General features: G+C 40.2%; 1 protein-coding gene across 3 annotated transcripts in view; it reads right to left on the minus strand.

Annotated features, from left to right (window-relative positions):
* Positions 1-15,366, minus strand: part of ZNF704 (zinc finger protein 704) — a 103,190-nt gene that overhangs the window by 14,028 nt on the left and 73,796 nt on the right. For 2 of the 3 annotated variants that reach the window (XM_051612543.1, XM_051612544.1), the window contains exons 4-6: positions 13,236-13,468; positions 9,663-9,763; positions 7,422-7,683 (exon numbers count right to left, since the gene is read on the minus strand). In XM_051612543.1, the coding sequence (XP_051468503.1) occupies positions 7,422-7,683; positions 9,663-9,763; positions 13,236-13,468 (596 nt within the window). Of the gene's footprint in view, positions 1-4,952; positions 5,058-7,421; positions 7,684-9,662; positions 9,764-13,235; positions 13,469-15,366 lie in introns of all 3 variants that reach the window. The other variant, XM_051612542.1, reaches the window with a different exon arrangement.

Consider the following 15,366-nt stretch of genomic DNA (forward strand, 5'->3'; position numbering starts at 1 on the left):
TGGAAAGATGTCCATTTAGCATTAGGTACATTGTATTAGCTCCATTTTGTTTCCCTGTACTTCCAGTCATCCTGACAGAGCAATCCAGAATATAGATCAGCATCATTGCAGGTTCTGAGAAATAAAGAAAATGCATTCATTCTTATTTAAGAAGTCCTAATACCTCTTATGAAAACTCTCTCTAATGTAAGCAGAGAAAATAACTGGAAAAATAAACTCCACCCTGTGCTGAGACCAATACCAGGAACACCCTGAGAAATAAAGGGATTTCACGTGTTGCTCCCACCTGTGTTTTGGCACTGTTTGTAGAGAGACAGCCTTGCAGAAGGGGGTTTGCTGCAGGGCAATTATGATGTGGCCCTCAGGGTTTTACTGGGAGTGCAAAGCAGCCCTTCTGATCAAGGCTGCTAACAAGGTGTACTGGATTATTTCCTTTATTCTGCACTTTAAACCTTTTCAATCACTGTCCTCCTTTGTGAAGGGTGTAGCTTGGTCTTCTGAGACTTTCCAAATAAGCCTGTTTCACAAGCCTTAGAGTTGGAAACATTATTTGAGTAATCACGTGGCATAAAGCTTGGCCTTAAATAATTCCTAAATTATTTACTGTTAGGGTCTTTTTTTGCTCCTAGGTGAAGGCCACAACCACTTTACATGTAAAACACCAGAAAAAAATGATGAACCCTCATTTTTTCTTATGTACAGAACACAGCAAGCTTCAATTGGCATCGAGTCACTGACTCCTGCAGCCAGGAACTGCAGATACTGTCATAGTTCCCTGCATTGCTATGACTTTTCACTCCTGCCCTTTTGAAGTCTCATAGTATCTGGAAGAATAGGAACTGACCTGACTTGAAGCAAGTTACTGAATGTGCTTTGATTTTTTATATAAAGGCTATTTTATAGCTACTCCACAGTAGCAAAAAACTAACACTTGTAATGGAGTGCAGACACTCTTTCAACTTTTACTCTTGGCTGGTAACTACAGAATTTTCTGATTTAACTGCATGTGCAGCTCACAGTCTGAACAAGTTTAGATCATTAATGATATAGGAAATGTATCTCCAAAACCTGAAATAAAGTTTCCTCTCTCTGCCCGCTCACCATAAGTCATATTTTACACACCCAGAGACCACACTAGCTCTGTTCTGTCCTACCACTCCATAATATTGAGGGCAGCTTGTTGTCTACCACTTTTTTTTTCTTATCTTTTATCAACTACTTCTATTGTTTTACCTAAGAATGATTGAAACACTAAAGATAAAATGCAAAGCAGTAATACTTTTTTAGTCTTTGGTATTTACCACACATTGCACACATTTATCACACCGTTCTCCAGTCATAACCCACAACCAGAGATCTCCAGTCAATTCTGCTATGGCTCTTAAACATTTTAAAAAACAGAAAATGTTTATATCTACCACTGCTAATGGATACCAAACATATTCTTGGGTTATCACTGAACAAAAAAGTACTTTGATGGCCTCCTCTGTTACAAGCAGTTATCTTGATGGCTTCCAAATATAGAACAGGCTTGAGAAGAACTGCAGCATGGAGACTGCATCTCTTCTCATGTTCTCCATAGAGGGTCTCTGCATGATGGTTTCCATGGGCTGGCATACCAAGGCAACTAAAATGCACTGAAGTTGAGCTCTAGTGTATTTTGATCTGCTTTGCAGGAGGTCTAAACAATACCAGTTAGCTGTACTCCTTTGTATGCCACACTAAGAGCAGATTAAGAGGAGGGTGTGAGAAAGCAATCCTTGCCCTTGAAAGCTTTTCACATTTGAGGTGCTGTCTAAAGCAGAGAACTAATGTGAAAGAATAGTGTTTGAAGGGAGGACCTGGGGTTTCCAGTTACATCTCCTAGGAGAAACTCTGGTTACAGAGAAGATTTGTGTTCTGTAAACATCAGGTTATCGAACTTCTCTTCTGTTCAACCTTTTTGGGTCTTATGAGCAAGCAGGTAAAAATCACTATCACACAGCAGAGATCAGGCTGGCATTCAGTAAGACTTTTATCCTACATTACATAGAAGTGGAACTATATAGTTGTTAATCCTCCAGTACCAAGAGATACAGACTCCACTGTTGCTCATCCCACTTAATTTGTCCTCCCTGTACATCCCCATGCTGTACCTTATTTTTTTCCTAGTTCAGTCTCAGGTGGTAGAGCAAACATGAACTTGTCCTTTCTGCTTCATGCAGAGACTTACACCTAGCCATGACTCATAGTTGTGCCAACACTCAACCCTCTCTTGCACCTGCAAAGTTACCTTGGGAAAACAGCAAGAAAAAGTGTATTTCCCATCTGCCTTGGGAATCTAACTTAGGCAAGTCTCAGAGTGGACTTTGGAGTTTCCCCTAATTCTCCTTCTTTATGACTATAAGACTTCCAGATCAATGAAGAACAAAAGAAGACTATTTTGAAATTTGGACTTGTGGACTTAACTGCTGAAATACAGGCCTAGAAAGGAGACTGTTCAAAATCAGGATTCAACAGCCCTCTAACAGGTCAAGGACAAAATGACCCCATTCCAACATCACTACTGATGTGAAGAAATGTGTAGACGTACATGCTTTTGCAAAGCTGTACCTAATCCTTTACTGCTCGGCAGTTCGTCCAGGCCAAAAAAGTATCCCAAAGCCATTTTAGAAAACTGCTTAAATAAATATTAAGGGTTAGGCAAAAAGTAATGGTTTGGACTTACTCTCTGAAGTTCCCTTGAGTGCTACAGACATGCATCTCATCTCATGGACCAAGTACGTATATGACTGCATGAGTTAATAGGATGCTGGCTCTGTCACATACTCTAGGCTTAAATAAACTTCCTAAGAGAAGGAGAAAGTCCCCTATCCTACAGCTTCCCTAAAGCAGTAACACTTAGTGTAGGGATGGGAATTGACAGAGCCCTGTATTTATAAGGCTATACCTAATTTACTTAGAAACAGGAGAAACGAAACTTTCATTTAATATACAGTTATTTCACATCACTTTGCATTTGCACCCTCACTTACTGCACATAATTTTCCACCACAGGCAAGCCTTTGTAATTCATAAATGACCTCACTGATGACATAACAGTCAAATGTGTGCAAACCTAGAAGGTTTTTTTTTTCTTTTTCCTTTTTTTTTTTTTTCCTAAACAGCCTTATAAACTTGTTAAGAGATATCAAGGCAGTAAATACGGTTCCCTGAGCAGTTTATGATTCTGCCGTCATCACTGCTTCCCCAGGTTTTTGTGTTTGGATTATATTTAAATTGTACTTAAATCACTGGCACCTCTGTATACTTCTCAGAAGGTGATTTGGCATTTCTTAAATTCTTTTGAGAAATCTCAACCCTACAGCCACAGATCAATGTTGTTGCTTGAACAATAAACTCAATGCATACATGTCTAATCCTGTCCTCTTAAGTGTCTGATTTACAATGTGGTTAATTGCATTTTTAGATTCCCAACACTCCTGGCACCAATTTGTGCTACTCCACAAAAGGAGCCAGTTTCATAATTACTCTGTATCAACCCCATTGTTGGGAAATCAAAATCTCAAGGAACTTTATGGATAGCACACTCTGTCAAGGCACTCTTGTTCAAATTGCTGCCAGCATGATGTCTTTCAGTGTTAGCTGTTCCTTGATGGAATTTAATAAATATTCATTGGCAGAGTGCAATGTAATTGATTCAGCCACTTTCATTTTTTATCAGCCCTGCAGGATGCCACAGCTTCTGCAGAAAATCTCCAAGACTTGCCAAAGGTTGACAGTAAGAAGCTTTGGAGATTCACGTGATGAAGAGAAGGGAGAGAAATAGTATCTCTAATGGCCGTGCCTAATATTCACTGTCAGGAGAAAAAAAGCTGTATGGTTCTTTGGATGAGCAACGTGCCTTATAAGCACACTAAAGATTCATAAATTCATGAAGTGTAATATTAAATGAAATGTTATGGTATCAAAAAAGGTTTATGATTAGAGAATATCAATTTATACTACAAAATGCTTTCCAATAAAGGTTAGCATCCATTACATTAATATTTATTTCCATTTGTTATACAGATCTTCCACTACTCATAAACAGTGATTTGCATTTACTTTTAGTATTCACCATGCTAGGCACTAGAAACCTGGTCCCTTTAAACTCTTTGTAATGGTTTTCAACTCCCCCTGCAGTACACCCACACCTGTAGTGTGTTACCTTTAGGGCTACTGGAAGTCCATGTTTAAGCAAAAATCCCACTTCTGCATTCCTGTTCATGAAATTAGGCCTAGCATTTTTGAAGAAAAGCTCAGAGTTGACTTCACATCCAATACAACTTCATCAAAAATGTGTCAAACTCCAATATGAATTAATATAAAAATGTAGTATGTATTGAACATATTTTCTGTATAGCAGTACATAATTTTCTGATATCATTAGGGAAGACATAGATGTAGCCTACTAGAATCAGACTTTGCATTTCATCTTATTGTTTCCTTCAGTTGCCTTTCAAATATGCATCCTCTTCAGAGTTCATTTAGGTAACAGCCCTACTGCTTGAATCCACTTGGCCTCTTAGCATAACCACCTCGCTTATTTTCCATCTAGTTTTGTAAGAAATCTCTTAGTTGCACAAAAAGGAGCATATAGTGGCAGGCTCTGCATCTACCAGAATGTTCTTTTGTAAACATAATTTAAAATATATATGGTGTAGATCCAGTTCTCTGCTTGTAGACACCGATGCAAAAAAAGAATTAACTGTATGAATTAAGAGACTGGCAAACGTGTTAAAATCAGCCTTTTGAGCCATTTGTCAATCAGCTGGCAAACTGAGGCATATATTGAATTTGTTTCTTTTTAGTGCCTGTTACGTCAAATTTATGACTATCCTGAGACACCGTGAAATAAACAAACAAAAAAGCTCTGGAGACTTAATATTTTTTCTTTCTTTCTTTTCTTTCTCCTGGTGTCGTTCACTTACTGGAATGCCGGTGAAGGTAACTGGAGGTGACTGCCAAGAGATGCTAAAGCTACTGCCATTGGGAGTGAATTTTGTTGACCCTGGAATGTTCACCGGAGGAGTGGCCTGCGTGAAAAGAAAATATGATTCCAGTAAGAAGAACTATTCCTCTTCCAAAGCATTTCAAGGGATCTTTCACTCCTCGAAACCGTAAATCTACGGAAGACTTTCCAAGGTGGAACAAAGCTGCGTGGTACAAGCATTTTATCCTTATGGGAGGGATAATAATGCATAAGTCAGTAAGAAAGGGATATATTTATATATCACTACTCTTAAAACCTTGTTTAGAGAAAGCCGATAGCTCTCACAAGAATCCACACAAACCCCTAAAAGCTAGATCAGAAAAATGCCACAAAAAATCAAGTATAATATATAAATAACTTTTTAAATAATGCCAGTCAGCAGCAAAAAATATTAAAATGATCACCAGTTCCACAGTGATAAACACTGCAGTATTTAAACTTATGGCAGCTGGTTTAAACAACTGAAGACTGGTGGGTGAGGATTCTAGGGCAACGTTAGCAATCAACAGTAAGGGCTGGCCATTTCTCATTTGTCAGATAAATGGTGTTAAGATTCACCCCAATTAAAACAGTCTTTCCTATTAAATACAAAGAGCTGAAGATCATCCTTAGGATTCCAAAGACCAAGCTAAAGCAAATATTTGAAGGACCTCATGGTCCCTTGAACTCTTATGTTCTTCCTATCTAGGCTGTAATACTCAGTGCTGCCCTGGGGTGCAACACCCAACGATTCAAGCTCAGAGCATCAAGTATCTTTCATCTTGTGCCTTCCCTTTGGTTTTCCCACTGGCCTCTGAGCCCTCAGGAATTCTCCCCTGCCCCTTTTTGAACGCCATTTTATTTACAGAGTCAGGAAATTCATACATTCACAGTTACCGTGCCTAGCAGGAGTGCAAGCAGCTGCCATGAACAGAGGCTCACTTTGACTCTTGAATTTCAAGCTTTTACAGCCAAAGAAAGGCTGCTAGGTTTAAACTTCCAAAGAGCCTGCTTTTAAAAATGAGTTTTTACTTCTGTCTTTCAGTTGCCTGTGCCTGACAACAACGCAAGACACTTACTTAAGAAGTGTTTGTGTTTGAGGCTGCCGACGCTGTCTCACAGCTTCAGGGAAAAGAGTGCTTCCCTGAGCCACCAGGCAGAGAGGAGTGATGACAAACTACAACCTGATAGTCCCCATTAAAGACAACCTTCAGAGTAAACAAGTGTGGAAGCAATCCCCTGGAGTCTCTCCAAGGAAAAGAGTACGAGACCACCACATGCCTCCCTCTACGGCAGTGAAGCTCTGCGGGCTGCTGAGCCTGCTGACAGCTCCAAGAGGATCCACCACAGACACATGCAGAAAACATCCGCTGAGCTCCATAAAATAGAAAAACCTTGCTGAAAGGCATCAAGAAAAAACTGGCAACTCCAGATGGTACCAGCAGTGCTTCATCACAACCCGCTTCAAACGGAAGGGAGTGAATGACCCCAGCACTCCTGCCAGAAGGAACTGGTGGCAGCAGGGTGGGCAGGCAGGCAGGACTGCCTCTGCTCAGCATCCCACCAGGATGTTTCCCTCTGCCTTTTTAGTGGGTCTGATCCAGATACAAACCAAAAAGGTTTAATCTGCACAAGGGTGTGTATGAAAGTTACTGCATCTGATACATTTAACAGAGTTCAGTTCTCCAGTGCGTACGCAGGTCACGGACCGCACTACTTCAAAGCCTCTATTCTTCTTTTCTCATATCGTATCAAGACCAAAACACATAAAATTCTAGTGTACTTTTAATATTAATGCTTTCTATCTGAACTTGGAAGTTTTTGGAACAGCAGTTTTTGGATCTGATTTGATTTCTGTCATTTGAAAAGCATTATCTCTAAGAGTAGGACACCATATATGCCTTTTGATGCTTCCTGCTCTGCTTCACGTGTGCAAACTGACTGTACAAATAAGGGAAATGAATTGTTCTGGCATCCCTAGGGTACCTGCCTACAGACACATCCAGCACAAGCAGAGATGAAATTAAGACTCAGGGAGGAATTTGGCTGACTGAATTGAGAATTTGTACCATGCAGGAGACCACATCTGAGCACATCACCATGCGGCCTCCTTAGGTCAGTGGAGGATTAACTGATGCAGGCAGTGGGATACACAGAGCAACTCTTCTCAACCTGGTATGCACCTTTGTGTGGCTGGATAAATAGCATCCCAAAATCCACCAGCTACAGTGGAAACACAACCAACCACCTAGCTCAGAAGCAGACATCTAAATTTAAATGAGATTAACTCTTTAGGCTGCACTCAAAACTTTTCAACCTATTAAAACTAGACGTGGCTTTTTAAACCTCAAACATTGTGATCTGACATTTCTTCATAGATTAATGACACATAAGTGTAACCCATGGAGCTCTCTCTCCCCAGTGTTACCTGGTAAGCATGGTCCGTGTGTACGAGGTAGAGGTTGGTAGGAGCTGAGCGGCTCAGAGGTGTCACCAATTTAGTCTCAGTTTTGGCACAGGAAGTTTCAGGACGGATTGCATCTTGGGTGGGAAAGGAAGGAGGAGATGCTAGAGATGGAGAGACTGGGGAAAGACTACTTAGGCCATCAGCTACAGAGTCCGTGTTGAGCCTGATTTCTGTATAGTAAAAATCCTCCTCTCCATCACTGTAGTCAGACTCTCCTACACGTCTGTATCAAGACAAAGAACAAAGGAGTGATTAAATGAAAGCAAGAATGCCAAGGTAAAATTTAAGTTCTAGATACATGAGCAAATATATTCATACTGTCAATACATTAATATTCCAAATTTCATCCCTACCTACTTTATCAGCACTCTGGCTACAGGGAAGGGGGAGAGGAAATGAAAATCATCTAGTCTGAAGGGAAAAGAAGCAGAAATTAGATCTCTTTTCTGTCTGTTTTTCTTGACTTTGACCTTGGAGTAGATGTTTAACTTCTATGCTTCAGCTTAAATATCAACTTCTCATTGCTAACTATTGAATCTCAAAGTACTTTGACTTCAAAAATGACAGAGCAACCACAGAAACTTATGTAAAGACAACAAATACTGGCAAGATATATTCCACTAATGTTATGGCAAACAATATGTAATCTTATAATAGATTACTTAATTAAACCAAATATAGTTATGGCCATGGTTCACCGTAACTTTCCTTGGCATATCAGAAGAAGCTGCTACAAAACAGTCTCACCAAGCAACTCACTCAGACACAGGTAGAGACTTCCTGGTTCCACTCTCAGAAGCAGATTTATTGAGGGAGGAGATGTAAAAGTTTTAATTGCCCCTGCACCTCTGGTACTAGCTGCTGTGTGTCTGCATGTCTGCGTGTTTGAACCAAGTGCCAGGAGTGAAGCGGCCCAGCCAAAGCAGTAGTTCCCAGCAGGCTACGCGGTACCCTGCAGTCCAAAACAAACCACTTTAGCATGTTCATAATCCACATGCTATACAGATGTAGCTCACAGCTCATACATGAGTATTTTCTCCAAATCTTCCATATAGAAAATCTGGGAGCTGTAAGCATCCTCCTGCCTGCATGTCCCTATCAGGACTGAATCCTGGGCTTCTCCATTTCCAGGCATGCACCCCAAAACCAGCCCCTAGCTAGTTCTTCCGCTTGCTTGCCTGTATACCTCTACCTTTGCTCCTCTCACCACCTTACTCAACAGAACGTGTTGAGAGCTTGTGGGTTCGGCAGGTTTGAAAGGCTCTACCAGAAGCACCATCTGTCAGACTACAGCGAGTCACTCACCAGAACTCCTCCCTCTGACAAAGTTACAAACTACAAATTCCAGGGAAGTTCTGCTTTTTACTCCTTCCTCTCCCATCCCATGAAAAGAATGTCCCCATAATATACAGAACAAAGTAACATTTGTTGCAACCATGCAGAGCCTAAAGGAATTACACAACTTTTGCAAGACTCTCCTGAGCTCCACACCAGACCTCACTGTCACTCTAATTTTTAAGCACTGGGTAACAGAGGCTTACACAACAAAGATCTATTTCCACACACCTAACAGGTGAAGACCGTAAGTCCCCACTGTAACTATATATGAGACAGCTGGGTCACTCAGCGGACTGCACAGGAGATTTCAGCTGCAGACTAAAGCTCTGAAACAAGGTTGTGTCATACAAGATTAATTTCCTTCTGCTTGTCCAAATAACATACAGGTGGAATTGCAGCCTAGTTTATTTCTCTTAGGTTTCTTAGGTTTTGATGCAGGGTTTTTTTTTCCCCCTGGTTAATTTGACTCTGAACTAGTGCAAGCACCTGGTCTGATGTGAAAGAAAGATGGAAAGTATTCACGCAAGATCCTGAAACCTGCTTTCACACAGCACCAGCCCAGTTGTGACATGCAGATAGCACACATGAAGTAAAGGCCACTGAGCTGTGCTGCCATTAGGGAAGTGCAGTGTGACCTAGAGCTGTATTTGACCTTCTGGTAAAGCTCAGGAAAGAAAAGTGCCTTGTTGCTGCAATGAGTTCTTGTTCACCCCAATGCACTAGACTGCAATTCCCTCAGAAACCTAGGGATCTGAGACAGAAAAGCCAAGGACAAGGCAACACACCTCCCAAGCGCACCAGCCAAGTGCGACCGTCCCTCTTCTGTACCACACCCTTCACACTTCGAAGAGACTGTTTTCTTACCCAAGGTGAACGGTCCGTATGTGTTTCTGAATCCCTGCAGCTGTGCTCAGTACCTTCCCGCAGTTTTTCCACAGGCATTTGAACATCACCTTCATGGAGTTCTGAAATTACAAGTAAAGCAACATTAGTTGTATGGAAGACAAAGAAAACCAGACCACCAAAACCAGCTACACAATTACAAAACATTGTGAAGGTTCACAGCCTCTAACTCTGAATTTAAAATGATGCACTAGTCTCTGTCAACAGTGTCATCCTACTGAACAGAATCCCAATGGAAAGCCAAGGAGCCACTTGTTCCAAAGCTTTACCTTTCTCTGCTCGTTGGTATGGGTTTTTCATTTGCAAGTTTCTGTTTCTGTCTTCCTACTAAAGGCAGCAGACAATATAAACACTTCCAGCACTTCTTTGGAGCCTTTCAAAGAAAAACTGATGAGGACTTCTCCCTTAAGGCAAGGCATCATCTTAAATTACGATTTTCCTAAAGCCAGCTCTTATGAATATTTCTGCTTGTGAATTTTGCAACACAGAGGAAATATTTGGTTGGAAAATTTATCTTCAGCAATGACAAAATTCACCTGATAGCTGGCAAAACCTGTTTTATTTCATTCAGAAGCTGCTATGACCAACACTTGGACAAGAGAATGAGAAGCCATCTGGCTGTGTTCAACATTTTAAAAAGAATATGTTTATAATTTCATTTTAATATTGTCATATTCTTTAATATAACTTCAGTGTCCTAAACTGAATTATCATTGATTTAGAGCACAGCCAGGAAGGCTATAACCAGCCCAACCTTCAATATTTTGAAGCCTGTGGAGAAAAATAGTCTTAATTTGAAGCACAGTATGTGGTAACAAAAACCAGATATGCTGCAGAACTGCACAGGTTTTTTAAAAGCTAAATTTACCCCCAAACAAAACCTACTTTATAAATTTTAAATAAAAAAACCTAAATAATTTGTACATCTCAAAAATAATTTTCTCTATTACTACAGAACATGTTATTAAAGAAAACAGGAGGAGCTTCAAAATACTTCAAAATGTTTCATTATGCTACAATTTTAGTTAGAAGTAAGTTTAAAAGAATACATTAATATAAAGCTCCATTTATTGTTTTTAAGTACCAAGAACATTCTTAGAGTTAAGTACATGCTTTGCTGTGTCTTGAGCAAAAGCTGACTTGGTTTGGACCCTTTGGAACTGCATGCCAGTAGCTGGTAAGTTTCAGCATCTACTAGAAGAATGGTGGCTATAATGTAATTTTTACAAATCACAGCTGATGGGCTTTCCAAAATACAAGCTGATGGTAGTAGTATGTTCTCATAATCACTTGGCAGTCTAACATCTCCTGTTTGAAAGCATGGATGCTAAGGACTTTAAGATCTGTGGTACCTGACCATACTGTTTGTATGAAAACCTTCTACTTTGGAATCAATTGAACATAAATTCCCTCTAGAACTTTTCACCTGATAATACAAATATATTCAAATACATACAGAACTCTTTTTTCCTAAAATTAAATGTAATCTATCTAGTAATTCTGATAGATACATTTTTTACTCTTATAATATTAAATACTATCATTAGCTCAAAACCCCTCAACTAACCATAGCAACAAGATGAAGACCATGCTGATCACTCACCTCCTATCTTAGGAATTCTGATATGACATGAACATCATATGCAGCTTTAAGAACACAGAATGGTTTAACATCAATCTCTAGTTTGATGGTAGAACCAATCTCCTAGCTCCACTGTGTTTTTGGTTATATTGTCGATACTATTATGAGTGAAAAAACTCATGCATTTTAACATAACCAAATGAAATCTCACTCAGTAGAAATACAGAACATAAACCATGTTACCATTTCTGACTAGTCAAAAAATTGCCTTATCAGGCTCAATATTTTATTTAAGAAAATAATGGAGCATAAACGGTTTTTTAAAGAATAACTACACCAGTGAAAACTTTAAAGCAAGCAACTTTCTTGATGGCAAGTGGCTGCTAACATGACATTTTGCAAACATGAAATGGAGGAAACTTTAGTAAGTAAAAGTAAGGTCACCCATCACTCAATTTCCAGGTTTATTCCTTCTGATTTTTGCAGCCCTGAGGAAGATATAACCTGAGCATAGTTATTTCAGCTTCTAAAGGTGCAAAGCTGTACTCAGATAAAGTGCCATGCTAGGACAAGAATAAAGAAAACCTGCAGGTAATGCAGAACATTTATAAAACAAAGTTTAGCAGGTTATGTTTTCATTTATCTAAATTAAACATTTGCATTCCAGAGCAAAATTCCTGTGAACCCGAACAGACAGAGTAATAGATCTGTGGTGGGTACATAAATAGAAATATTTGAAGACAACTTAGATAACAATAAAGATGCAGCTGCAAACCCATCTGTCTCATCTCAGCTGAACAATAAGTGATGCTAAGAAGCTCAACTTCAACTGAGAAGTGTAAGGCAAACCGGCACACTTCTACATTCCTACTCTTCCTGTCCCACAACCTCCAAAACTGTCCCTGTCTTTAATTTAACAGTCAGCCCTAACTTATTATAACGAAGGTGTCCTGAAAATATTTTTTTTCCTTTTTAGCAAGAAGGACAAATATTTTACACCCCTATCCCACAAATAAGGGCAGAACAGGGTGGGTGGGCAAATAAGCAACTTCTGGAGCAAAAGGATAAATCTGAACAGGTTTAAGTAACCATTAAAACTTCTTCCTGCTGGTGATGAAGCAATTAACTGTCTCCGACTGCACCAGAAATAAAGTCACCAAGGAGAATAAATTCTCTTGTTTTTTCTCTTTCTTACAAAAAGCCCTTTTTCATCTTGCTATGTAAAATCTGTCCTGTTGCGTTGGGAGGGAAGGAAACTTGGACTACTGCCATCTCTTTGTTTTCTTTTTCTTGGAGAGGAGGTTGCTTGCAAGTGTAACAATGCTTTTCAGAGGTTCATTTTGGGCTCTTTTTTTGTTTGTTTGTTTTTTACATTGTGTTTTATTTAGTATGCTTTTGCAGACTTCTACCAGAGATAAATTTGGCCACTGCTAATAACATATCAAAAGCTATCAAGTTTGATCTCTTTCTCCTCTTCTCACTCCATATGTTTGCACAGAGAAAGCTCCAAGCTATTAAGGTATCTGACATGCTGTCAGACAAACAGCACTTTCAGGGAACAGTAAGTATTAAGGCCGTATCCTGTTTCTGTGAAGACATGTAAAGGCTGCCTGTTGCATCCTGCATACAAAGAATGTGCCAAAGTAGGATAGAAATCCCTTGAATGGCCAGAGACAACACCTTCTGGAAATCACTCTAGTGTTTTCTGAGCAGGAGGCTCTGTAGAACCTCACCATCTGCCAGCAAATATGTGGTGCTGATGGCAGCGTGTGTGCAGCAGGTGACTGGGTTCAACAAGACACAGTGACTAGGCTAAGTACCTACATTAATAGGATGCCAAGGAGGGCATCCACACATACAGAGCTGTTGGCTGAGCTGATAATTTCTCACAGCAAAAGAAGTCTACCAACACTGTATCTGCCCATGGGAATGGAATTTAACATGAGGCTTACCTTTCTCTTCCTAGGAATGGGTTCATCAAAGAGAAGGTTGCTTGTTTCACCTTCATCAATACCATCATCTGCCTGGGAAGGTGTCCGAAAAGCTTTGAAGCTATCAGCTGACAGAGGTGGAGATGGTGTGGATGGATTGGACTGGTCACTGGGAGCATTCCAGCTCCAGTATCCACTGCTGCTGGTACTAGAAGGCACAAAACCTCCTTCTTTCCAAGATCCATTTAGGGATTCTGTCAAGAACAACAACAGTCATCATTACAACAATAGCATGTGTTAAGGCTAAGCAGCTCTTTTATCTAAGGTTTAGATGCTATGTGGGTAACTAACTGTATATTCAATGAAGTGAAAGTGTTGGATGTAGAGCGAACAACCACATCTATCCCACTGCACACAGATTACATATTCCACACTTGATTTTCCATGTGTTTTTATATGAAAAAAAGTATTTATCTAAACATAAATGCTGTGTTTGGAAAAATAACCTGTTCTGGAGCATAATTCACAATAAGCAGTCAAATATTTCATGCATGATTAAGGGAAAACATTCAAATATGTCCTCAACTTTCAGAAGGAACACACAACTGTGGTGGGGTGTCAGAGCAAGCTCTACCACACAGCCAACAGGAGATCCCCCAGGAAGGGGACACACACTGTGAGCCCGAGAACACTAACTAGATCTGCAACACACGATTGCCATCCCAGTACTAAAACACTGAAGAAAACTGTAATTACACTTGTAACGGTCTTGTCATCTCCCAGTGTACACACCTCTAAATGGAATTTCTAATTGAGTTGATATGTATTCTTGGAAGGATATCCTTGTTTCTGCATACAGGTGTATTGTTAAGCCTCTGGTTTCAGAAGTGACCCACACAGATGCTGGATCACCTCCACACCTACTTGCTGTAGGGACCTCCTCCTAACTGCAGCCGTTGCCCTGACATGAGGTGGTAAGAAAATGCTCAAACTAACAGGTTACTCTGCAACACAGGGGTGGGAGTAAGAGCACAACTTTCACAGTCTGAGGCATGGCTTGAGTCATGCTTCACCTGCTGAGGTCCTCAGGCATGACATATTGGCATGCCACTCCTCCCAATCCCTGAGGCTTTTGGCAGGAGAGGAGTTTGCAGGCCAACAGCTCAGCTCAGCTCCCTGAGCATGTCCAGCAGTGCAATCATGGGCGGCTCTGCCTGAAGCTTCAGGTTCTCACAGGGCTCAAGCAAATGCACAGGGATGGTTTAAGTGCAGCTTCTCCCTAACTCAGGCATCAGAAGCTTTTCCAAAGGACACTGTAGGTGCCTGGGTATTGCACAATACCCAACTTTAGAGCTGCCAAGCAAACAACATCTTATCTCATTGTGAAATGTTATTTAGATGTGAGACAGGGAGTCTTTTCAAGCCAGTGCCTGCCTTTAAGTGTTCTGCAGAAGCCACTCCTTCATTCCCTCTCAGTTTCTTACAGATAAAATTAACTAATGACATCAGCAAGACAATAATGACCACCACCTGCTACCAAAAGCTTAACCCAAAACCAATTATTTTTTTTTCCTTCTCCTTATTCGGTTGGTTTTGAATAAACCCCTTCATCTTTAGTATCAGCTGCTCACAAACCTGAATGCAGTCCTCCATCACGTAAGCCCGTGCATAAAAATACTCCCTTGCAAAGGCACCAGCCAAGTCCCTGTACTTGTTGATCTGTGTCACAGAGCATAAATAGGATCAACTCTCCCTCTCCCCACCAATTCCTCTTTGGAAAAGGATGTATACATTTCTGGTAGCTATTAATGTAATGAATACAAAAGTAATGTTTTGGTTCATTATTACAGCCTTCATGGGACTGTAACAGAGGTGGGTTTTGTTTCTTTTAAGTACTTGTACTTGAGTCTTGTGCTGAAGCCAAGCCAAGAAGTACATCTGGTATCATCTTGTGACCTTAGCATAGCTTAAAATTTCCGTTTCTTCAGAAAAACAAAGGAAACAGCAGTCTTTCAGCTACTACTTTCTGACACATTTATGATGGTACTTTGTATTCTCAGGGTTTACAGTCCCTCCTCACCTTGCTGACAAAGAGATCTAAATCAAGAACATTTTTAAAGTAGGATGGAAAAGTCTAAATGAGGTTGACAAC

This window comes from Apus apus, chromosome 2 (genome assembly GCF_020740795.1).
Source record: "Apus apus isolate bApuApu2 chromosome 2, bApuApu2.pri.cur, whole genome shotgun sequence".
Classification (NCBI taxonomy): Eukaryota; Metazoa; Chordata; class Aves; order Apodiformes; family Apodidae; genus Apus; species Apus apus.